The sequence below is a fragment of the Globicephala melas genome, chromosome 2, assembly GCF_963455315.2.
Source record: "Globicephala melas chromosome 2, mGloMel1.2, whole genome shotgun sequence".
Lineage (NCBI taxonomy): Eukaryota > Metazoa > Chordata > Mammalia > Artiodactyla > Delphinidae > Globicephala > Globicephala melas.
The window spans coordinates 149,462,990-149,488,701 of record NC_083315.2 but is presented as its reverse complement, the minus strand read 5'-3'; the positions used below and the strand labels follow the sequence as shown (position 1 = coordinate 149,488,701).

At 46.8% G+C, this 25,712-nt stretch overlaps 1 protein-coding gene, 1 non-coding gene and 1 pseudogene across 2 annotated transcripts; 1 reads left to right on the top strand and 2 right to left on the bottom strand.

Annotated features, from left to right (window-relative positions):
- Positions 1-503: 503 nt before the first annotated feature.
- VRTN (vertebrae development associated) lies at positions 504-2,624 on the bottom strand. Its single transcript, XM_030831529.2, has one exon. The coding sequence runs from the start codon at positions 2,622-2,624 to the stop codon at positions 504-506; it is 2,121 nt and encodes a 706-aa protein (XP_030687389.1).
- A 13,824-nt stretch (positions 2,625-16,448) lies between these two features.
- On the top strand, positions 16,449-17,097 carry LOC115839653 (BOS complex subunit TMEM147-like; annotated as a pseudogene).
- A 1,933-nt stretch (positions 17,098-19,030) lies between these two features.
- Positions 19,031-19,137, bottom strand: LOC115839769 (U6 spliceosomal RNA). The gene has a single exon (XR_004034179.1). It is a non-coding gene; the product is annotated as a U6 spliceosomal RNA (small nuclear RNA).
- Between the last annotated feature and the right edge of the window lie 6,575 nt (positions 19,138-25,712).

Below are 25,712 nucleotides of genomic sequence, written 5' to 3'. Positions count from 1 at the left end.
GATCTCTTAATGTTCCTCTGGGAAACATCTTTGAGTAAGGGGGTGTGCCAACCCCCAAAAGGAACTGAAGACATATATTCTACCCAATGGGACAGACGGCCATGCTACAATACTCCTTTTGTCCCAGGGAAAAGCTGAAAGCAGCTTTGGCTAACCAACCCCGCTTCGGGTCCCCACATACATACAGCTTCCAACACCAGCAAGGGGGCCCAGCCAACGCACTTGAATCAAAAGACTAAAACCAAGACACAATAATAAAAATAAGAATGGTAAACAACTGAAGAGAATATCTCTGGTCCTGTAGCTCTCTGCAGGGGGCCAAGATGGCTGATCTCTGGCTCTCTCTGCCCTGGAGCTGGGAAACAACACGAAGCTGCCCTTGGATTCAGGGTCGATGCTGTGAGAGCAAAAGGGATCCTGGCCAAGCCAGGGGGGTGCAACTCAGGTCTCTGACCTTCTCCAAAGTGGTCCTCCTTCCTCCCAGCCCCTTTCATACCTCCCCGTCAGCCATCCACCAGGGTGAGGCCGTCGTAGAGGGCACGCTTCCACATGTAGTAGGTAGAGCGGGCGGTGAGGGGGAAGAGGGCGCTGAACTCCTTGTAGGAGGGGAAGCTCTTGGACTGGAAGCGCCTCTGCAGGAACAGCTTGGCCTGGGCCTTGAACTTCGTGGTGGCGAGCACGTCCATCACCAGCACCTGGCCGTCCCTGCCACCCGCCGCTGCTGCCACCACAGGGTGGCTGGACAGGGACCCACTGGGGGGCCGGCCCTGGGCCGTGGCCCCCTCTTGCAGGGCCCCCTCTCTGGAAGGCCCTCCCAGGGCCTTCCCTGGATCCTCTCCTGGAGAAGCCGCCATCTGCAGGGTCCCTGCAGGTGGGGCCATGGCAGCTGTCACATTCCTACCAGCTTCTTTCTCCCGTTTCTCCTCCGCTTCCTTCATGCCCCCTTTGCCCAAGCTGGGGGCCTGTATCTGGAGCTTGGACGGACTTCTGGGCCAGCCCCGGGCAAGACTCTTCCAGACCCAAAAGGTGGAGGGAGACAGGCTCGGGTAGCGGAGGCGGAAGCGACAGAAAGGGAGGTGCCCACTGAGCACCTGCTTGCGGGCTGCCCTGCGCAGGCGCCTCTGCCAACGGGACAGGGGCATCCTCAGGGGTAGGAACTCCCGGGGGGCAGGTGACCCCCCACCCGTTGCTTTCCCTGCCCCTTCTCCTGCCTCACCCTTCCAAGGGAGCAAGGCCTCTTCCCCAACAGATGCTGGCTGGGAAGCCCCGGCTACCGAGAGGGCTGGTGCAGGCTTGAAGCTGGGGTTTCTTCGGAGAGCCTTTCGGCGCCAATTGTAGTAGGTGGACCGGGAGATGCCGGGGAACCTGCGTTTGAAGCACCGATAGGGTACGAGCGTATTCAGGGAGATGCAGTGCTCCAGGTACAACTTGGCCCGCTGCATTAAGACCACTCCAGGGCTTGACATGGCCGACGAGGAGCACCCCAGCCCCTTGGCAACCTGCTGCTCCGGCAGCTTCTCCAGCTCCTCCATGGCCAGCTCCTCCTTGGGGCCCAGGGCCCGGCAGGCGCCAGAGCCCAAGAGCTCGTGCTTCCAGGCATAATAGGTGGAGCGGGAGATCTCGGGGAACCTCTGGAGGAACTGCTGCAGCGGCACAACACCCCCGCGGTGGAAGCTGTCCTGCAGGAAGTACTTGGCCGAGAAGCGGGTGGCCACCTTCTGCCGGTGCTCCTGGGACTGCCGCCGCCAGCGGTAGAAGGTGCTCTTGGTGATGCTGTAGCGCTCACCGAGGTGGGAGTAGCTGAGGCCAGGTTCCCGGTTGAGCAGCTCCAGGGTCTTGGCAAGCGGGGGCAGCGGGGCCAGGCCGGGGCTGGTACTTTCAGCCTCCACCTCCTCCAGCCCCACCACGGGGGCAAAGTACTGGTGGCGGAAGAGCTGGCTGGTGAGGGGCTGGCCGGCCCACATGATGTGCAGCGTGGCGGGCATGTGGTCGCAGCGGCGGGGCCGGATGACACGGTTAAAGTATGGCCGGATCTTGAGGTTGCGCAAGGGGTAGATGGAGTAGATGTTGCGCTGAAGGACGGAGGCGAGGGCGTACAAGTGCCACACGTTGGAGAAGCTGCTAGGAAAGCAGGTGGCCTTGACGTCCGCATCAAAGATGGCCTCTAGCGTGGTGGACGGCAGGCTGGTCATCTCCGGGGACTCCTCAGAGCACAGGGAATAGCGCACGGCCTGCAGCATCACCTTGGAGTCAATCATGCCCTGGAGGTAGTAGTGCCGGTGCAGCAGCATCTCCACCACCGTGCGGGCCCGCAGCTCCAGGCTGAGGCCCGCGTTGCCCCACAGCAGCATGCTGGCCGCCTCGAACAGCAGGCTGCCCTCGCCCTTGCACACCAGCGGCAACATGTTCCGGGGAGCATCCTCTGGGTACAGGCTCAGGGCCACCGAGTCCACCTCCAGCACCTGGGGGCCAGGACCTCCCTCCCGGCCGGTGGGGAGAGCGAAGGAAGACAGAACCTGCTTGGCCTCCAGAGCAGCACCAACGAGACCCTCCAGGCCCTCGGACTCCACTGCCTCCTGCAGCTCCTGCAGCACCTGCTGCACCAGCTGCTCCCGGGATGTCATCCTACCAGGGCAAAGGAGAGAGGGCAGAGGTCAGCCAAGGCACCCAGATGATACCCAGCAACGGTGCCTTATCCACTCCTCTGCCTTCTCCTTCAAGATCTATCTATTCCCATCCCCCCATAGCAGGTAATGGCTACGTGCCTCCTGGGGTTTGTTTAATTACTCAGTGGTACAAAGGAAGAGCTTGGCCTTAGAGAATGGCTTTGAATCCTGGTTCTGATATTAGCTTGAGCAAGTCACTCAACCTCTCTGTGTTTCTGGTTCCTTTTCTGTTAAAATGGGGACAATAATAAAAGTATCTACCTTATAGGACCGTTGCGGATATAAATGAGACAATGAAAGTAAAGGACGGAGACATCTAAGTGTATGTAAGTGTATACACACATACACATATTTATATATATATTCATCCTTAGAAAAGTGCCTGGCACATAGTAAAGTACAAAAGAAGCATTAGCTATTATATATTAGAGTATTATCTAGTACTATACATATTATATAGTGCAGGTATAAAAGCTGTACCTCTACACCTGTTAAAGACAGACAATCACACATAGCCTAAATTGGTCTCCTTTTTCCTAAAACAGTGATTCTCAAAGTATGGTCCATGGGGACTTCCCTGGTGGCGCAGTGGTTAAGAATCCGCCTGCCAATGCAGGGGACACGGGTTCGAGCCCTGGTCCTGGAATATTTCACATGCCACGGAGCAACTAAGCCCGTGCGCCACAGCTACTGAGCCTGCGCTCTAGAGCCCGCGAGCCACAACTACTGAGCCCGTGTGCCTAGAGCCCGTGCTCCGCAACAAGAGAAGCCACCGCAATGAGAAGCCGGCACCGCAATGAAGAGTAGCCCCCACTCACCACAAGAGAAAGCCCGCGCGCAGCAACGAAGACGCGGCGCAGTCAAAAAAAAAAAAAAAAGTACGGTCATGGACCCTTGGGGTTCTCTGAGACTTTCTGAGGGGCTGCAAGTTAAACTGTTTTCATAATAATACTAAGATAACAACACTAAGATGTGATTTGCCTTTTTCATCGTGTTAACATTGGAGTACAGCTAGTACCTCAGCATGAATTAAACTAGAAATCACTGTGTTCTACCCCATGATGCAGGCACAGTTGGGAAAAAGAAAGCTAGTATCACTCCAAAATGTCCTTGATACAGCAACAAATATCATTATTTTTTAAAATCATAACCCTTAAGTACATGACTTCAATGTTGGGAGTGACAAAATGGGGAGTGCTCATAGAGGATTTCTGCTGCACACTGGTGCATAATGAATGGGTGACAATTGGGTTGCATGATGAACTAGCCGCTTTTTCATGGAATACCACTTTTACTTGAAAGAAAAATTGAGTGGCATTAGTCATTTAGACTTGGATATATTTGACAGACATTTTCTCAAAAATGAATAAGGTGAGGCTGTCACTTCAAGGAAAACTACTACTATTTATGGCCAGTGAAAATTTCTGAGCTTTCATTTGAAAATTAGAATTTTGGAAAACTTGTATCCACTACAGTGAGCTTGACAGCATCCCAATACTTAAAGATTTTTCTGATGGGACCAGTGGTGACACTAAGACATGTAACTTTTTATACTATATAATGGAATGTTCAACATTTGAAGATTTGCATCACTCAATGAACTGTATTTCCCAAATAACCAATGGGATGGCACGGGGAAAAGATCCATTCAAAGTATAAAAGAAAGCAACGGATTTTTAATATAATACGGTGCAAAAGTTCCTGGATATTATTTCAGATTCTGCATTATAACTAAGCTTTGAGGAACTACCACCTGTCGAGTTGCGGTGTAGTTGCCAAAGAATATCCACTGAAAATGCTACCAAAATACACTTCCTCTGGGAATTCTCTGGCAGTCCAGTGGTTAGAACTTCACACTTTCACTGCCGTGGCCCAGGATCGATCCCTGGTTGGGGAACTAAGATCCCGCAAGCCCCGTGGTGGCAAAGCCAAAGGAAAAACAAAAATACTCTTCCTCTGTCCATTTATGTGTCCGGATGAAGTTGGATTTTCTTCATGTACTTCTACCAAAATAATGTATCACAACAGATTGAACATAGAGACAGATAAGAATCTACTTATCTTCTGATAACCAGATATTAGAGATTTGAAAAATTTAAAAGATGCACTGTTCTCACTAAATTTTTTTTGTTCTGGAAAAGTTATTTTTCATAAAAACTATTATTTGTTACTATGTAACAGGTTTGTTATTTTTTAATAAAGAAATATTTTCTAAATGTCTAAATTTTAATTTTGAATGTAACATGTTGACAGATGTAACCTATATAAACAAAAGCTCTTCAGGGTCTTCAATTTTTAAGAGCATACACGTGTCCTGAGACCAAAACGTTTGAGAACTGCTGCCCTGGGATAAAGTTAGTCTTTTCAAAGAGGTAGCAGCAGCCTAGCCACTGTGCTGACATAGATCTAATAACTAAGGTTTACTATTTGCCATGCACTTTCCCAATCCTGGCGGCGGAAACTTTAAGATGGGTACTACCAATATCCCCAATTTACAGGTGAAAAAACTGAGACAATCAAATTTAGGCTCATTTGCCCAGTTTGCCCCAGGCCTCATAAGTGGTGCTGCCAGTAGTTGAAACCAGATGCTCTTTAGGGCCTGTGATTCATCTGCTCCAGTTTAAAATGCCAGCCACCTTTCAATTCAAACTAATCATCCTAATTACTGGTAGGTTTTCCGTGTTGTGTTGCAAAGCAGAGTAATATTCCTTTGTGGACACTGTTTTTAAATTAAAAAGGAGACCATTACCCTTTCTCAGATCTTTGTTCTCAGATTTTAATAGATTCCTTTAGATTAGCCTTAGGTTTAAAAATTGTGTTTGGGTGTATACACTTGTCAACTCATCAAACTGCACACCTAAAAGGAAAGTGTTTTGCGCACTTACAAGGGATGCATTTGGGTGTAAATTATGGTTCAGTAAAGTTGAAAAAAAGTTTTTAAAGAACCAAAGGCTTACCACCAGAATTTTACTTGGTAACCATAAAAAAGAAAGCTTTTTAAAAACTGGTTATCAGAATCACCTTTGGATAAAAATTTCTTGCTTGTAGTTTTTTTTTTAATGTGTTTATTGTGACAAACCTGGTCTAACCTCTCACCGGATTTCTATTTGTCCCACATTATCTGACCCTGGAATTGGGCTTTTAATCTGTTCATCTTTTATATACTGCATATTTACTTTTTTAAAAACTTAGTTTTTTGGACTCAGGAGATAAACTTCACCGAGAGCACTTCCATATGCGATAAAAAAATTGAGCTCTGAGGAGCAAACTGTAAACACAGAAGAGCTTTTTCATTCTGGCAGACAACAAAGATGCTAGGGGTTTTGTTTTTCTTGCATGTCACTTGTAAACGCTGCTATACAGACGCATATAAATGAGAGCTCTGCTCCGCTAGATACTCCGCAAACAAAATTATGAAAATAACCACCATTCACCTACTGTTTACTATGTACATTTAGGTAATTCAACCAAAATCTCAAAAAAAAAAATAAGAGGGGATAATTAATTTAAATTGTGTGGGTGATTCTTCCTGCCCTTCCACACCAGGAGGAGGGCACAATGTTCCCTTAAACGATTACAGGTTTCTGTGGGCTTTGCATTGGGTGAGCGTTTGGACTTCAGGCTTTTCAGACGTAATATTTATATGTGGTTCTCACTTTCCTTCTACATTACAACTCCATCACACCTGCACCTTCACTAGGATAGCTACTTCTAGTTCACACATAGAGAAATGGAGGCTTGGGGGTTAAATAACATTCCCAAGACCACAAGCTATTAAAACTACAAAACCTAAGCAATCTGACTCCAGAGCTCCCCTCCTAACCCCTGCGATTCCACCATACAGGGAAATACAGGGCCCAAAATGCTCATTATCCAAAGGCTGCAGAAACACATGGATTCTTGGGGCTTCGAGACAAAGCTGGCCATTTTACAGATAAGGAAATTGAGGTCCAGAAAGGTAAAGTTGACTTGCCTGAATTCCCGCTGTAGTATCCAGATACCTGCCAACACGTCCAGATAGACCACACGTCTTCCTGCACAAACCCCACCCTCCTCCCTCCCCTTCCCTGTCCCACCCTACCTACTCTTCCCATCCCAGTCCCACCCCACCCCACCCCACCCTAACTCATTCCTTCCTCTTCCCCAAAGAGGTAAGAGGAGATGTGAGTAGGTAATACCCTACTTCTTTTTTCCTCAAAAGCTTGCTGAGAAAAAGTAGCTCCCTGGAGAGGCTCTGCACCTCGCGTCAACTCAGGTGGGTCTGGACCAGGAGAGAATGGGGCAGCGGGGAAAGGCCAGAGGCCGTACGGGGAAGCTAATCATACTTAAGTAGACAATTGGTTGATGGGGTTCAGGTGCAACAGTCTTTCTGGTGATGGCTCCCTGGAAACGCAGTGCAAAGCAGATCTGACAATTACCAGGTGCATTCGTGGAATAAGGTGCAGAAAGTGAGAGCTAATCTAGGGGTCTTGCCCAGCTGGGCTCCCCTGGCCCCACCACTCTTACAAGGGACCTGATAAAACATGAAACCGAGGAGGAAGGGCCCCTCAAGGCGACACAGGCTCCCCGGCTTGAGGTTGGAAGGGAGGAAATAGGACAGCATCCAGCCAGCATCTTGGCACCTAAGAAGGGCTCTGGAGCCCAGGAAGGAATGAATGGACACGGGCAATTCTGCAGGCAATTCAAAGCCTCACCTTCACCAAGTCCCACTTCCTCCTCCCCCAGTCTCCTGATTTCAAGCAGATGGGGTCTCGGAGCCCAGCTCTGGCCTCTGTCCCTTGCATTTTAAAAGGGGTGAGCCAGCGCTCTGGGCAGGGCAAGGGAAGAAAGGGCCAAAGCATCTGCTGACAGTGTTGGTAGGTCTCTGGCCTCTAGAACAAACACCCTCCCTGCCAGGCTCATCCTGGGCTCCGCATTCGCTCACCAAGGACCCCGTGTTCTCCCCATCCCTCATAAAGCAGGCCCTGCAGTCTCGATAGCCAGCCAGGCCCTACAAGCGTGAGGGAGGGCCACACTGGCCTCAGCCCTCAGTAAGACTGCCTAAGGCCGCGGAGGCATGGCTGGCATCTCACCCGGCCCGGCTCCACACCTCTCTGGCCGGCCCAGCTGCCCAGGCTGCGCCCCTGGCTCCAGGGAGCGCCAGCCATCTTGGCTTCTTCCCCGGTGGCCAGGAGGCCTCGCGGGGCGTGGGCGGCCACAGGTCCTGGCTGGTGGCAGGCAAGTCCCTTGGCTGTGACTTCCCAAGGAACCTCCCACCAACCAAGGGCAGCAGGAGGGTCTGGGGGCACCAGGGTGGGCCTGAGGCCACCCAGTCAATCATGCCTCGGTAGTTCCCAAGCTGAGTAGCTCTAGGGGACCACGCGCCTGGAAGGGAAGGAGAATGGGCAGCGAGGCCCACGAGGGGAAGCGGAGCGAGCCGCCAGGAGGCCCTGGATAGTTGGGGAGAGAGCTGGCTGGCTGGGGGTATCTGAGACAAGGGACCCAACTGGGGAAACACCGGGAGTCTGGGGAGGGGCTAAGGCCAGACCATTGTGTAGGGTGGGGAGGGGAGATAGGCGGGCGAGCGGGGGGGTGGGGATGGGGAAGAGGCTGGAGGTGGGGGTGGGGAGAAGGAGAACTTGAAACAATGCGTCCCCTCTCCACACACACACACACACACACACACACACACACACACACACCATCTTCAGAGTCACTCTATGACCCTTGAGCCCTTTAGTGTCCCAAGGCCACCCCCTCGTTCCCCTGGGGTCTCCAAACTGCTCGAGGCACCCACCCTTCCTAATTTTGAGGAAACTTCCTAGTTTACTGACCTCGAGGGTGGCCCAGAGCCCAGGAGGCGTCCGCTTCTCTCTCCACCTTCCAGCTTGGGACATTTAAGTCACCCTGTGGGCAGTGTCCCCAGCTGAGCGCCACTCTCACTCCAGAACTGGTTTCATATCTGTGGTGGACCATTGAGCATGGACCGTCTACAGCCAACTGGCCGTTGGAGAAGCGGCTTAAGCCACTCCCCCCAGGAAATCGCCCACCCTCAAGTGCTCTGGTCCCAAGATGAAAGAAGTGCAAATTCGGGGGTCACTTCCAATGGTAAAGTGATAGCAGCTATTGTCTCGTCCACTCTACCCAGCTGTGGGTGTTAAAGCGCCCTGACCTAGCTCTGAAACGGACCCCAAACTGCCCAGGGAAAACTTGAAAGAAAGTCGAAAGATTTCCAAAGAATTTGGGGGGAGGGGAAAGGGAGGGGAGGAGGTTTAGATAGAAAGACCTAAGGAAAGTCTGTGGCAAGGCTAAGAGGGGGAGGGGGGGCGAGAGCGAAGCTGGAGCCGGGAAACTAGCCTTGGGGGATTGGTTAGAGGACTTGGGGCTCTCTGAACCCCCAAGATGCATCTCTTCCTGAGGCAGCTCCCCCATCCCTGGCCCCCAAAAGACAGGGAGGCTGGAGAACTCACTGCCCCCACCTTGGTGCAGGCCCCCTTCCCTTCCAGAAAGGCCTCCATCCCCACCTTTCTCTGAGCATCCCCCAGGCTTGAGGCTCAACACCTCTCACTCCCAAAGTGTGCCTGGGCCAAAGATGCTTCTGTCTGGGACCAGGGCACCTATCCCAGGACACCTGGTTTTCTGAGCCCAGCAGGAAGGTAAGGACATGTGGTACCTGGGGCTTCCGTCCCTCCCAGCAGCTCACCTCAGCCCAGAGGCCTCAGATAATCCCGGAGGAACTAGTCCTATCCGCCCGTCCAGTTCCCCGCTGGTGGGGGAGGTGAGGGCTGCCAGATTGCAGCCTTTGGCGGTTGCTCCCCCCAGGGGCTTTCCTGCCCAGCCTTAACCCTTTGGAGTGCTGGGGCTAACAGCTTCTCCCGGGCTTCAGTTCCACCCACCTCTCCTCTTTATCGCCTTACCCCTCGCTACCACTGTAAAATGCCCCCCAGTGTGGTTATGCCCCAGCTCCACTAATCATCTTCTCCTCTGACGATCATGAACCCTACACTTATCACCTAAGTCAAAACTCGTTTATCAAACATCCATCCTCAGGAAAGCTGGATGAGGGGGCCACCAGAAGTGAACTCAAGTCCAGTCCCTGCATCTTAAGCACACCAGCCCCACCCACCATGATGGCAGTCGCCTGAGGCAGTGGTTTAGGCGCCTCCTGGACTTGGATTTGAATGCCAACCCTGCCCCATACTAGAGTATGGCTTTAGGCAAATTGTTTAAACCTCAGAGCCCTGATTTAGTGGTTACTGGGGCCTAACATTTACGCCAGAGAGTTCGTTTACCCCCAGAGTTGTTGGGTGGATTCAATAAGATAAACGTAAGCATTTAGGACTGCTTGGCCCAAAGCAAGTATATTCCAGTTCTCAGGCTCTCCAGTGAATCTGAAATTATTTTTAAGTTCTTAATATAAATGCAGTATTTTAACAGTTTCAGACAATAGTGGTGATTTTGTAGGAGATGGAATTACGAGATAACTTTTTCTTTCCACATAGCTTTCTGTGTCTTTTGACATTTTATAAGGAGTCTGTATTACTTGCTATCATTTAATAAAGGCAATGAAGATAATTTAAAATTCTTTAAAAGGCTAATAGAATCTTTTAAAGTATTTTTTAAAAAGAAACCCTAGTGATAAAAAGGTTTGTTGGCGCTCCCACTACCAAAGTAAGAGTCTTATTTATAGACTAATTGGGAAAATGAATAATTGGGAGAATTTTAAAAGTAAAGTAGTAAGCAGGAAAAATCACCTGTAATCTCATTATCTAAAGACAGCTATTGTGAACATCTTGGTACATTTCTTTCTAATCTAGTTTCTTTTCTTAGACTACACAAGTTAAACTTTGTCTTTACAAAAGACCCAAACGGTACAGAGTAAAAACTAGAGTAAATTAAGCCAGTCCTCCCTTTTAGTCCCAAACCCATTCTCCTCATTATGAGACCTAAAACTACTGCCCAGTTCTTTTTCTGTATATTTTCAGCTTTTTCTGTGCATATACACATGTATATTTTTCTAGTCTCTCTGTGCATATTTTTATTCTGTGTTAAATACTTTACTTTTGACTAATATATATCATATATGTGCCTATGTATTCTATACATAAATGATATCTAAATAATAATACAGTAGTCCTTCCTTATCTGCAGTTTTGCTTTCCTTGGTTTCAGTTACCTGTGGTCAACTGCAGTGGAAAAATATTAAATGAAAAATTCCAGAAGCAAACATTCATGAGTTTTAAATTGCTCGCTGTTCTGAGTAGCGTGATGAAATCTCTCATCCCCCGGCTCTGTCCCACCTGGGATGTGAGTGAATCATCCCTCCCATCGGCCTATCCACGCTGTAGATGCTACCCAACTAGTTAGTATAGGGAAAAGCATAGTATATATAGGGTTCGGTACTCTCCACGGTTTCAGGCATCCACTGGGGGTCTTAGGATGGGGTTGGGGGGGCTGAAGTAGGGAGGGACCACAGTACCACTGTATAGTATTCAAAATGCTTGTAAATATTGGTTCAGGAATTTACTAAAGTATTAAAGATTCAAATTTCAGCCCTGTTCCCTTTCTACAGTTTCTCTTTTCAGAAGCAACCAATATCATAATTCAAAAAGAGACATGCACCACAATGTTCATTGCAGCACTATTTACAATAGCCAGGACATGGAACCAACCTAAATGTCCATCAACAGATGAATGGATAAAGAAGATGTGGCACATATATACAATGCAATATTACTCAGCCATAAAAAGAAACGAAATTGAGTTATTATTTGTAGTGAGGTGGATGGACCTAGAGTCTGTCATACAGAGTGAAGTAAGTCAGAAAGAGAAAAACAAATACCATATGCTAACGCATATATATGGAATCTTAAAAAAAAAAAGAAGATACTGATGAACCTAGTTGCAGGGCAGGAATAAAGAGGTAGACATAGAGAATGGACGTGATGACATGGGGTGGGAGGGCAAAGCTGGGGCAAAGTGAGAGTAGCATCGATGTATATACACTACCGAATGTAAAGTAGTTGGCTGGTGGGAAGCAGAAGCATAGCACAGGGAGATCAGCTCAGTGCTTTGCGATGACCTAGAGAGGTGGGATAGGGAGGGTGGGAGGGAGGCTCAAGAGGGAGGGGAGGGCTTCCCTGGTGGCACAGTGGTTAAGACTCCTCCTGCCAATACAGGGGACATGGGTTCGAGCCCTGGTCCTGGAAGAGCCCACATGCTGCAGAGCAACTAACACCGTACACCACAACTACTGAGCCCATTTGCTACAACTACTGAGCCTGCACTCTAGAGCCCATGCTCTGCAACAAGAGAAGGCACCGCAATGAGAAGCCTGTGCACCGCAACGAAGAGTAGCCTCCACTCTCAGTGACTAGAGAAAGCCCACACACAGCAATGAAGACCCAATGCAGCCAAAAATAAATAAATAAAATAAATAAATTTTAAAAAGATGGAAGGGATATGGGGACATGTGTATGTCTGATTCGCTATGTTGTGCAACAGAAACTAACACAGTATCGTGAAGCAATTATACTCCAATAAAGATGTATTAAGGGGAAAAAAAGCAACCAACATCGTTTCTAAGGTATCATGCCAGAGATCTGTTATGTATAAAGAAGCAAATCTCTCAGAGAGCACTTTTGTCCTTTCTTTAAAGCATAAATGTAATATACTACTTTTATGTACCTTGCTTTTTTAAAATATGTTTATTTATTTATTTTTGGTTGCATTGGGTCTTCGTTGCTGCACGTGGGCTTTCTCTAGTTGTGGCGATCGGGGCTACTCTTTGTAGCAGTGCGTGGGTGGGCTTCTCATTGCGGTGTCTTCTCTTGTTGTGGAGCATGGGCTCTAGGCACACAGGCTTCAGTAGTTGTGGCTCGCAGGCTCTAGAGCACAGGCTCAGTAGTTGTGGCGCAAGGGCTTATTTGCTCTGCGGCATGTGGGATCTTCCCGGACCAGGGATCGAACCCACGTCTCCTCCATTGGCAGGCAGACTCCTAACCACTGCACCACCAGGGAAGTCCCTATCCAGTCTGCTATTGATGAACCTTAAGGTCATTTCCTTCTTTTGCTCTTAAACCATGCTACAATTGGTAACCTTGCACATACATAATTTTGCACATGTGTAGGTGTAACTATACCTTCAAAGTGTATGCATATAGTAATTTAGATAGATTTTGCCAAGTTTCTCTTCGTAGAAGTTGTACCAGTTTATTCCCCCCAAAACAAAGTATGAGTGTAGTTTTCCTACCCCTAAGCCAGCATAGTGTGTCACCACATTTTTTCTTTTATCTTTGCCAATCTAATAGGTGAAAACTTAGTCTCTCAGTGTGGTTTTAATTTACAATTTTCATTATGAGTAAAAGAGCATTTTTCATCCATTTAAGAGCCATTTATATTTCCTTTCCTGTGAATATCCTTTGCCCCATTTTGCCATTTGGTTATAGACCTTTTCTTATTGATTAAAGAGAGTTTTATATGAAGACAGCCCTTGGTCTACGACAGGAACTAGAAATATTTTTTTCTGAGTTTGTGGTTTATAATTGGACTTGGCTTACGGTGGTTTTTTTTATCATGAAGAAATCTGCTTATTTTTACATATATTGAACATATCTTGTCTTTAATGGATTCTGGATTTGGTACATTTTAATCTACCTTTATTTAAACCATTAAGATGAGGTATCACAAAATTAAGGGCCTCGTCATAAGCTGTCCAAACACCAAAAATCCCAGATTCCCAGCAATAATTAAACCAATTCCTACAAGTAGATATCTTTAGTTAATATATACCTTGCTTTGAACAAAATTCAGATTTAGGAAGCAGATGAGTTCCGGGTAATCCTTCACTTATAAAGGGGCATACAATAGGACAGCTTCCTTTACATAATGAGCTGAGATAAGTAATTAACTGTGTTTAAATTTACAGCTTTCCAGGGGTTGTATAAGTGGTGGTTCACCTGTATTTGGATCAGCTACAAAAAACAAGTCCGGTATTGAGTGAAGTAATATTGATTGAACACTGACTGTCTAGTGAAAAGCCTGAGCTTTGGAGCGTAATGGCAGGATTAAAATTCCAGCTCTGTGCCTATGTGCCATTGAACAAGTTTTCTCACATCTCCAGACCTAATTCCTCACTTAAAGAATGATAATAGTACCGGAGAGTTTGCTCTGAGAATTAAATGAAAAACTGCTTATGAAGTTCTTAGCACAGGTCTCATGATAAAATGCTCTGGACATGATGCTGCTGTTAGATTTAGTTGTCTTCCCACTTCATTCTCCTTCTATAGATATTTAAAGAATTCATCCATTTGTCATTCAATTAATGCAGCCACTCAATGCCTTATTAAATAATTTACATATTAGTCCATCATTTATTCAGTTATTCATTTACTCACACATTCACTCATGCACTGTCATTCATTCAACAGATATTTGAGCTCCTAGTATGGGCCAGATCCTGGGCTAGCTCTGAGTACATAATGATGTCCATGGACCTGACTCAGGAGTTTGAGGGTTGAGGTTCAAAAGCTTCTCATTCATTCCACAGCAGAACAAATACCTGTGTTCACTGTATACCATGGCTCTTTATCCAATGGCTGCTAGTTTTAATTCCATGACATCATAATCTCCTGGCTTCCTTTCTTTGTTCCTTTCTCTTCTCCCCCCCCCCACCCACCCCCCCGTGCCCTTTTACCCTCTCTTTGCCCAGGACTCTACCCCGGACTCAGGCCTTTAATACCCCTATCAGAGTCCCTTGGCGATTACCAAGACAGATGACCACTCAGACTCTGAGTCAGACTAACCTGAGTTGAAGCTCAGCTCCTCTACTTTCTAGTTTAGGGAACTTAGACAAGTCTGACCCTCAGTTTCCTCCTCTTTAAAATAGGGATAATAATATCCACTTTATTCGAATGATTGAATTAAACAGTGAAGTCACTCCTTCGCTGCAAAGAAACACTTAACACCAGGGAGGTATGATGATCAATTCACATCTCAATTAGTTGAGTGTCTACTCTATGTAGGCATTATGTTCAGTACTATGAAGACACACAGAGAGCTAATGTCATCTCTTCCAGTCAGAAGCCATAGCACAGGGGGGTCCACAGTAAGTGCTCAATAAGAGCTGCTATTACTTGCTTTTCCCAAGGAATGCCCCTCACTCCTGGACACTGACACTTCTCAGAGACCTGTGCTGAGGGGGCTGCTGGGCTGATGCTAGCTTCTCTGGTTTCATTTGCAACTCCGATCTGGCATTCTTTATGGCTTTAAAGTCATTTAATTTTGTGGTAAATTTGAATATAGACTGGGTATTAGCATATTCTAAAGAATTAATAATATTCTAAGGAATTAATGTTAAATTTGTTAGAGGTGATAATAGTAAGAAAAGGTCCTAAATTTTCAGATATGTTTGTAAGAATTTAGGGTTGAAATGGTAGGACTTTACGTATTTGCTCTTTAAAAATCAGAGGAAAAGGGCTTCCCTGGTGGCGCAGTGGTTGAGAGTCCGCCTGCCAATGCAGGGGACACGGGTTCGTGCCCCGGTCCGGGAAGATCCCACGTGCCGCGGAGCGGCTGGGCCCGTGACCCATGGCCGCTGAGCCTGTGCGTACAGAGCCTGTGCTCCGCAACGGGACAGGCCACAACAGTGAGAGGCCCGCGTACTGCAAAAAGAGAAAAAAAAAAAAAATCCCCGACTGTTTGCCATTAAACACTGACCTTTTGTTACCTGATTTTTAAAAAAAGGAAGAGAAAGAAAGAAAGAAAAAGAAAGAAAGAAAGAAAGGAAGGAAGGAAGGAAGGAAGGGAGGAAGAAAAGGGTAAAGCATATATGGCAAAATGTCAATAATTATTGAATCAGGGGTTCATTTTACCATTCATTCAAGGTGGTTCATTATGCCATTCTCTCAGTTTTGATGTGTTTGATAAGTTTTATAATAGGAAGGTTGAATATCTATTTTTGTTTAATGGGAGGATCACTTTATGGAAGCGAAGGGGAAGGAAACTTACCACGTGCAGCATTCCCATTTAGGCGGAGGGCAGGCCGCCCTATCCTTAGCCAGGAGGAGAGCTTGCAAAGGGTGGGCTCTGTCATTAGATTGCCACCTGCTTTATTTACAGGGCCTTTGCAGGTGCCCTTGGGGAATTCACCTGGACAGGGAAGAAGGCTTGTGGATAATTTACCCCTCCCCTGTCCCAAGGAAACAGGCACAGGTACCCCACTGGAACAGCTAGGCCTCAGACCAGGTTTTAAGGCCTTGTGGTCCTCTCCCCACCAAGTTCATTACATTTCTTCTGTCACCTCTATTTCATCCATAAAGGAGAGACAAGACCACAGGCCAAACTCAAGTTCTCCCAATTACTCTGTTCGTAATCTCAAGCCTGGTGCCTTTGATCTTGGTTAGTTTATTCCCAATTCCCTCCACTCCCCACCACCACACACAGGTAACCCCTTTCATTAACTTCCTTCCAGACTTTCTTTTTGTAAGTATAAGCAAATGCAAATATACATCCTCCAATAGGCTTAAAACTAACAACAAAGCAAATTGAAAATAGAGAAAATTGCAGTGTTCCAGGTAAAGAGTGAAGAAAGTCTGGGAGTTGTTAGCATATGGATGGATAAGCTCTAGAGGCAAGGGAATAGAAGAAGAAGGAAAAGAAAGGAGAAAGAAAAAGGACTAAACTTCAGAGTCACCCAGAGGAAAAGAAAAAAGAGGCAGAAGGAAGGTGGGCGCCAGGCCCAGGCTCAGGCGCCAGGCCTCCGAGGCAGAGAGGTGCGCTCCGGCAGGCTGGGCAGCAGGCGCCATGACACTATTCCCCTTTGGGGACTGCTTCGCCCTGGCCTTCTTCTCCCCTACTTCATCATCTACAAGTGCAGCAGGCTGTCCGAGTACAGCGCCTTCTGGAAGTGCGTCCAGGCCGGGGTCACCTATCTGTTCGTGCAGCTGTGCAAGATGCTGTTCCTGGCCACTTTCTTTCCCAGCTGGGAAGGCGGCATCTATGACTTCATTGGGGAGCTCATGAAGGCCAGCGTGGTTGTGGCAGACCTGATAGGCCTAAACCTTGTCATGTCCCAGAATGCCGGCAAGGGGGAATACAAGATCATCGTTGCTACCCTGGGCTGGGCCACCGCCAAGTTCATTATGTCCTGCTACATCCCCCTCTGGGTTGGAGCTCAGGCACTGAGTTTGACTGGAAATACATCCAGATGAGCATTGACTCCAACATCTGTCTGGTCCATTACGTCGTCACATCTACCCAGGTGTAGATGATCACATGCTATGACCTGTACCACACTTGCCAGCCAGCAGTCCTTCTACTGATGTTCCTTAGCATCTACAAGGCCTTTGTCATGGAGATGTTCATCCACCTCTGTTCCCTGGGCAGCTGGACGGCACTGCTGGCCCTCAGCACCCTGTCCCTGTATGTCGCCCTTGTCAATATGCACCCCTAGGCTCTGTGTCCCAGACTTTCACATACCTTCTCCCCATCTCCAGGTTTCAGTGAAGTAAACAGTATTTGCAAAGTTCCCCCCCCCCCAAAAAAAAGGCAGAAAGAAAAACCCAGAGAGAATATTTTAAGAAGAGAGGGGTAAGTAGTCAATTGTGTTGTCTGCTCCTAATATGTGAACAGATCTGCATGAACCACCCTGGAAAGATAGCCACGTTAAAGAGAGAGTTCAAAGTAAAATATATGTTATGATCCTACTTTTGAAAAATTGATATGTATATACACATGTTCAGTGAGTAGAAAGAAGTCTAGAAGACTTTAGAAAGAGTAGACTAACAGGGGAAACCTGGTGAGCTTGTTTGTGGGAAAAGGTGGCCTTTTTACTTTGCACACTTCAGTTTTGTTTGCATTTTTTACCACAAGAATGCATTCTTTTGGTAAATAAAAAGGATTTGTAAAAGGGGGAAACTACTGTTTAAAACCATCTATATTCAAATTTCTGTGGAGTAGAGAAGGTGATTAAGAACGTTGGCTTCAGAATCTAATAAACGTGAGTCTAAACCCCAGCTCTACTCCAGGAACCAGTTAACCTCTCTGAGCCTCAGTTTCCTCATCTGTAAAATGGTGATTATACTGATAATTACTTCGAAGGATTGCAATAAGGATTAAATGGGGAGCCTGAGTAAAGCATCTAGTACAATGACCGTCATACAGAAAAGGCTCAATTGATATTAGTTATACATATATAATATATATATAATTAAGTTATATATTATATTAGTTTTATATATGTAATAAATAAAATATCTATTACTAGATCAAACCAGCCAATCAGAGATGTACTCATTTGGACAACATTATTTTGGTCCCTCTAGAACTGCTGTCGCTGAAATGCATTTTCTGTGTCATGCTTTGGTTGTTATAAGAAATGGTGATGTCAGCCACTGTTATCTATTGCCAGGATCCATCCCATAGAATCACCTACCGTACCAGGGAACTCAGGAGGGGCCTGTGTCTGCCCAGGGAGTGTACAAGATGGTCCTCAGCAGAATTTCCATGTGTTTTTATAGTTTCTCTCATTCTTTTCAATTTCTATTTTTGTGTTTTACAATGCACATAATATATTAGTTCATCAGTGCATATGTATAAATATAAACAAATATACCTGTATTGGGGAGTTTAACAATTTTTACCCATGGAAGATTAACTTATAAAGTTTGAAAAGCAGTGTCTTCTTGATGAGTTCTCTCAGACTCAAGGTTACAAAAAGCTGTATTTCTCCCAAGGATTTGGTTTATTGTTTCTAATAAATACAATCACTCCTGTCATTAAATACCTTCTCTTCTTGGCTTTGACTGCTAGAAACCTCAGAGCCAGATTCATAACCCAGCTCTACACACAGAATGTCTGTGGTTGGTATCCTGAGGGCTGTGGTTATGAGCACAGCTTCTTTTTTTTTTTTTTTTGCAGTGCGCAGGCCACTATTGTGGCCTCTCCCGTTGTGGAGCACAAGCACCAGACGCGCAAGCTCAGCGGCCATGGCTCACAGGCCTAGCTGCTCCACGGCATGTGGGATCTTCCCGGACCGGGACACGAACCCGTGTCCCCTGCATCGGCAGGCGGATTCTCAACCACTGCACCACCAGGGAAGCCCCTGAGCACAGCTTCTGAAACCACATTGCCTGTGTTCACATCCCACTGTGTGAACTTGGGCAAGTGACTTAACCTCTCTGTGCCTCCATTTCCTCAAATGTAAAATAATTATAACAGTAATCACCTCCCAGGATTATTATAAAGATTAAATGAGGTGATGCATGTAAATCAATTAGAACAGTGCTCAGCATTAGTAAGAACTCAAATATTTTTGTTGTTATTATGGGCTCTCATTCCATGATTTCTTTCTTTTTTAAAAAATTTTTATTGGCGTATAGTTGCTTTAAAATATGGAACACTTCACAAATTTGCGTGTCATCCTTGCGCAGGGGCCATGCTAATCTTCTCTGTATCGTTCCAATTTTAGTATATGTGCTGCCGAAGCGAGCACTCTCATTCCATGATTTCTTTACCCTTGCTTTTCTTCAGTCCCCTTTCTGCTACTCTTTATGTATTTCAGTAAGGCACTTAAAATCCTTTTTTGGAAAGAGTTTAAGCAAACAACCGTATGAATTTTTTTTTCTTAATATGCCAGGCACTGAGTTAGGTTCTTGAAGAATACAAAGATAAAGAAAAGATTGTGGGAATTCCCTGGTGGTCCAGTGGTTAGGACTCCGCACCCTGCCGAGGGCCCGGGTTCAGTCCCTAGTCGGGGAACTAAAATCGCAAAAACTGCTCAGCTCGGCCAAAAAGAAAAGATTGTTTCTGCCTTCAAGGAAATGTTCAGTCTAGTGGGGAAGACATACATACAAATAGCCATAAACCAAGTACAGGATATGGAAAGCCGTGCAGGAGAGGTGTGCAAGTGCTGTAAGGACACGGAGTAGATGAGATCCGTGAAATCTTCCTAGAGGAGGTGGCATGGGGGTTGCACGGCCCAGGAAACAGAGATGATAGAGCAGAGATTCCAGGTGGAGGAAGTACTGGTGATCTAAGGCAGACTCTCCAGGACCGATGTGCTACCCACAGTGCTGGTTAAGGTGGCTACTCAATAAGTCCCTGTTTTTGACTGCTGTACTTGATTCAAGTGGTGTGAAAAGGAGGAGGAAGAGACAACAGGACAAAGCCCAAGAGCACCTCCCTTTTTCAAGGGAAGTGAAAATGAACGGGAGCAGAACCAACTCCTCTGAGGTGCGAAGATAAACTCGCCAGCCAGGCCAGGAAACACAGATGTGAAAACCAGGCTCAGGCAGTTGCTTTGAGGGAGGAGGGAATGGAAAATTTGGGGTGGGAGATTGGAGGGGTCTTCTGCCTGCATCCATCTGCAGTGCAGAACAAATGCCCAAAGCCCATAACGTTTCCTTTTGGGCTCAGAGATAGAACTTTCCTTTCCTTTCATGGTGTGGCTTCAACTTCAGGCCTTCCAGACCACTTTTGGGCACAGTCTTTTAAGGTGTCCTATCATCTCTAAGCAGAGTGATCCCAGGTAACTTCAGCCACACATTCCCTTCCTCTGAAGGTAAATGAATAGTGAGTCTAAAAATGAGAGCCCTAATCAGAGTTAAATCCCTGCCCAAAAGGTCCCTAAGAAGGGACAGAGTGTGGTAAGCAAAGTACAAAATATAGAGTTGGACAGAACCGGCTTTTAATTCTGGTTTCTGACAAGATGCCAACCCCGGTATGCCCCAGGTTCCTCATCTGTAAAATGGGTATATGAATGTTGGCTTCAGGCTTGTTTGGATTACAGGACACCATATATACATGCCTGGAACTCAGCAGGCACTAAGATTATCTCTGAGCTCTTTCCATTCCTGAAAAGAAATAAGCTACCACATGTTAAGCACCGCCACTGTGTCAGGCGCTGTGCAAAGTGCTTCGTTTGTGTTCCCATTTACTAATGAGGTGGTGGCCCACGTCCTTCAGAAGGTGCAGCAATGCGGGCTCTTAACCTTCCTGCTGCCCTTGGAGACTTCATCTCCTGAAGTCAAGTGGTCAACTTCTAGAACCCCTACAGGTGTCATCAAAAAGTTTGGCATTGCTCAGAGCTAAACTCAACTAACTCAGTGCTTACAGAAGGCTAGTGATAATTCAAGGCGATCCAGCCCCTTTCTTTTCCCAGAAAGAGCAGAGTAGGTAATATCTGTTTAGATTTCATGTAAAGAGGTTACAACTTGATTTTCCTTTCTGAGTCAACCTTTCCTTCCTTCTGTTTTTTTAAGGTAGTGTTTCCCAAGTTGGCTGCTCATTGGGATCACCTGGGGAAGTTAAAAAACTCCCTCCCACCAACCCACCCACCCCAAGAGATTGTGATATATTGATACATGGTCTGGAGTGGGCCTGGGCCTCTGGATCTTTTTTTTTTTTTTTTTTTGCGGTACGGGGGCCTCTCACTGTTGTGGCCTCTCCCGTTGCGGAGCACAGGCTCCGATCGCGCAGGCTCAGCAGCCATGGCTCACGGGCCCAGCCGCTCCGCGGCACGTGGGATCTTCCCGGACCGGGGCACAAACCCGTGTCCCCTGCATCGGCAGGCGGACTCTCAACCACTGCGCCACCAGGGAAGCCCCCTCTGGATCTTTTTAATTCCTGGGTATTCCAATGTGCAGTTAAGGTAACAACCGCTGTCCTAAATCCTCAGGTTAAAAGAATTATCTATCTACCTTCTACCTTAATAAATACATTTTTTTTTAACAAAAAGGAATGACATTTATATATTGTTCTGCTACTTGCTTCTTTTCACCCAACAGTATGTCATGGATTACGTTCCTTGTTGGGACATATAAAATTAGCTCACATCTTTTAGCAGCTGCAGAATATCTGATTGTAGGGATGTACAATAATGTATTTAATCAACTCTTTGCAGTTGGACATTTAGGTTGTTTCCACTTTTTCCCTGTTACAAACAATGTGAAAAGACATATTTGCACACATTGTACAAACATTTCTGTAAGATTCACAAAGTGGAAATGCTTAGTCAAAGAAGGTAATATGTAGAGAAGCATTTAGATACTTACGTATTTATTTCTGCGTTTTGGTAAATGAATGAAGGAAGCACTTTGTGTTGTCATTTGCTGGGTACGTGCAGTGCATATAATTATTGTGGCTAAAGTGGCTTCTGAGCCCTTTAAGGGATGGGACTGCTGGGCCCTTTGAGGACGCCAAGGGCTGGCTGGGTTGACTGAAACCATGATCACCTCCGTGGCTGTATTTCAGCTTTTCTCTCTAAGGCAGGATGTGGCCAGGTTCCAGAGTTTTCATTCCTCTCCCTGCAGGGTGCCTTTTGATGTGTTGGCCCATATCCTAGGAAGTTGGAGGCGCCTTGGGGGGCTATCAGAAGATGTGGAACATGCCAGTTAGAATCAACTGGCCCTCATTTTGTCTGAAGCTTGGCCTCAGTCCACAAGGGCAGGGCCTGCAAGAGATGGAGGAGGGTCAGGGAGCAGCAAATCTGAGCCAGACCTGAATCTCCACAGGGCTTTTCACAGACGTGAGGAATAACTGTCCCTGTTCCTGGCCTGTCCTACCGAACCACTATTTGAAACAAAATGTGGGCTTCTATAGGAGGCTACCTAGGAGGGCAAGGGGAGCCCAGGTGGGGCCAACCCTAAGGATCAGGAAAGATCAGGGTGATGGTCTGTCCAATTTTAGAGCCACCTGGTGAACAGGTAAACAGCAGGGACTGAGGGATTGTGCAAGAGAGTTTGAGGAAGGAGTTGCCCAGTCGGTCCTCAGACTCACAGTCAAGGTGGGGGGTATGAGGAGACGTGGGTTCATATCCTGGCACTACTGCTGACAACTGATAGGCCGCTGACTGCGTGGAGGCCCGGGGGGGGGGACACACCTCTCCTGTCTGAGCCTCTTTTCTCATCTGGAAAATAGGGTCCACACTTATTTCACCTGGCGTTGTTGTGAGAATTAAATGAAGGAACAGATGCACAGGCATTTTGCACTGTCCCTGGCACGCAGTAGGTGCTCAATAAATAGTAGCTGCATTTATCAGTGGATTAGGGAGCTATGCAAGAAAGATAGGGACCCATATGCTACGAGGAAGTCACTCTGTGGGGCCTGGAATCAGGCTTACAAGGAACCGGGAAGCAAATTCTGGCTGCTGCTGCTGGGCGGGTGGAATAAATCGTCCCGAACAAAGGGCCTGCACCTTCAGCCCTAGATTCTAGGATGTGGACCCAGCATGGAGCCCCATCTGTATTCCTGCTGCCCTGGCTCTCTGCTTCACAGGCAACTGCCCTCAACCTCCAGGGAGCTATAAGGAGAGTCCCGGGGCCTAGAGGACCTGTGGCCCTGGCCATGGCCCTAAGGGAGAGGGGAATGGGGGGTGGGACGGAGGCTGTAAAAAATGTAAATGGTGCGGTGTGGAGCGGCTCCAGCCGTCTGACACTCCCCGGAGCTGGCAGGAGCCCGGGGAAGGAGCCCCAGGCCCCGGGCGCCTTTTGTCCCGCGGCTTGGCTATGTAAAAGGTGGGGGAAGGGGCAAGAATTCGTGGAACTTGTCCATTCATTGGAGCCCCCGCTGCCCGCAGGTGCGAGATGGGGGAGGGAGCTGCAGACTCCGCCCTGGAAGGTTTAGAAATGAGAATTTACAACTCAGCATGCAGTGGACGACAAACAGATTCCTTGGGTTCCAGCCTCTAAGGCTGTGAACCTTCAGGCCTGCCAGACTCCATCTCGCTTAAAATTGAGGCCATCAACTGGTTCCCTGCCCCCCCCCCCAACCGGGCTTCCGAACTCCCATCTCGTCCATTCCCCAAATCCCCACTTTCCAATCTGTTTCCCCAGGCCTGCTCGTAAGGCTGTTGGATTTTCTGAGGTTTCTGTTTGTTTTTACTTTTCCATTCCTATTTGGCTGCTTGGGGTTCACAACTTCCAGGGCCTTCTCCAAAGCACCATATTCAAACATTAGATACTGCTTGAACCGAAGTCCTAAAAAAAAACCAGTGTGAGGAGAGGAAGGACTTGGAAGCATGCAAACCTGGGTCCGAACCCTGCTCTGCCCTCCCCAGCTGAGTGCGTTCCAGGCAAGTTACTAACCTTTCTGAGCAGCAGTTTTCTATAGGTAAAATGGGAATACTGTGTTTCTGCTTCTAAAGGTTTTTGACAAATTAAGTGCTGAGTTAATGTTTAGGAAATTCTTAGCACAATGCCTGGCACAGGATAGGTATTCAATGAATATTAAGTTATTCCCTTTAATAACCATAGGAAAATAAGGCAGAAACTCCCTGCAATGTTGTTTCAATTTTTATTTCCCTGTTGCTAGAGAGATTAATCTTTTTTCGGTGTGTTTTTTGTTTAACAATTGATGGGACACCTTTATGCATTCTGGAATTCTTTGTTATACAATTTGCAATTTTTTCTGTTGGCTGTCACCTGCTTTTGGCTTTTTGGTATCTTTCAACATACAGAGTCTCTTTTTCTTTCTACACAGTGTATGCCCCAAACCGCCCTTAGGGGCTGGTCCTCTATAGGCTGATTTGCTTGGCGGTTTGGGGGTCTCGCTGACTGCCTTTGGCCAGTATCCTCCTCAGGGCTTTCTCGGCCCTCCGCTGTTCTCTAAAGGAACGTGAAAACCTGCTGCTGGTGCTACTTGACTGATCCTGCTGTATCCCAGTCTTATCCCAAAACGCACACACTCCGCCCTCTACTGGTTTCTGGAAGGATCACATCTTTCTTTTACTGGTTGCTGATGTGGGGAAACTCCAGGATCTGACTGAGAAATGAGTGGCTGAATGAGAATTCGGATCCTCCATTAACCCTCTTTGGGGCCCAGGACTGAGTCTCAAACTCTCTATACTTCACCATCCTAGCCAGCTGCCCAAACTCACATTAACTGACCACTTAACTGACGCCTTCCTGAGAAGCTCTGTAAGTCTAATTTGATGGATTATACGTTAATGCTCTAGAAGAGAAGGAAATTAAAACAAACGTTACGAAGCCGACTATCTCATTTATTGGGCACTTACCATGTGCCGTTCGCTGTGTTAAGTACTCTACTTGAAGACCTTATTTAATTCTCATGCCAATGAGGAAAGCTCAAATTTCTCCATTTTATAGATACAGAGACTGAAGCTTAAGGGGGTTTTATGCAGCTTGGCCAAGGTTACCAGCTGGAAGTTTGCCAGATTGAGCAAATATACATATAGGAGCCCAGTTAAATTTAAATTTCATATAAATAATGACTTTTTTTAGTATCGCAAATATCAAATATTTCATGTAATATTTTATCTGGCAATCCCATCCAGATGGTAAGGGGTGAATGTGGACTGGACCCCAAGTTTCCTGATTCTCTGGGCTTCCAGTGGTAAGACCATGGAATTCTTTGAAAAGGGAAGAAACTTCCTGTGCTAACTCCTGGACTCCATCTCGACATACTGACTAGTATGGATGTGAGGCCTTCTCAACAAGCATCTTCACCCTTAAGCCCCCACTCCTCTGAACTGAGATCACTTTTGTATGTATCCAGCTTGTACATTTAGATGCTCATACTCAGCTGTCTTATGGCTTCCAATATTCTTAATAAGTTTTTACATTCGTTTGATCATCCATCCATTCAACTCCTTGACAAATACTTATTGTTTGAGGGCCTGTCCTGCCAACTAAGAATAGAAAGATGAATTAGACAAATAAGACACAGCCCCTGTCCTTGAGGAGCTCCTGCTTCACTGCAGGAGACTGACAAGTAAACAGACACAATTAGGTGGGTGATGGTCTGGGTGGGCTGTGTTAGAGATTATGATAGATGGAGGTCTGCTCCAGAAGCAGAGGGGCTCACGGTGGGAGCAGTCAGACACAAAACCCAGGAGATCAGCTTCAGCTGAGTATTGAAGGGTCAACAGTTTTGTTTTCCTCTGAAGGGGGAAACAAATGATAATAAACTTTAGCCAGTGGTTACAATCTGCAATAAGAAATGAATTCAGATGAAGAAGAAAGTGAGAACTTGGGCTCCAGAGCCAGACATCCTGGTTACATCCAACTTCCCCCACTTACTAGCCATGTGACCGTGGCCATGTAACCAACC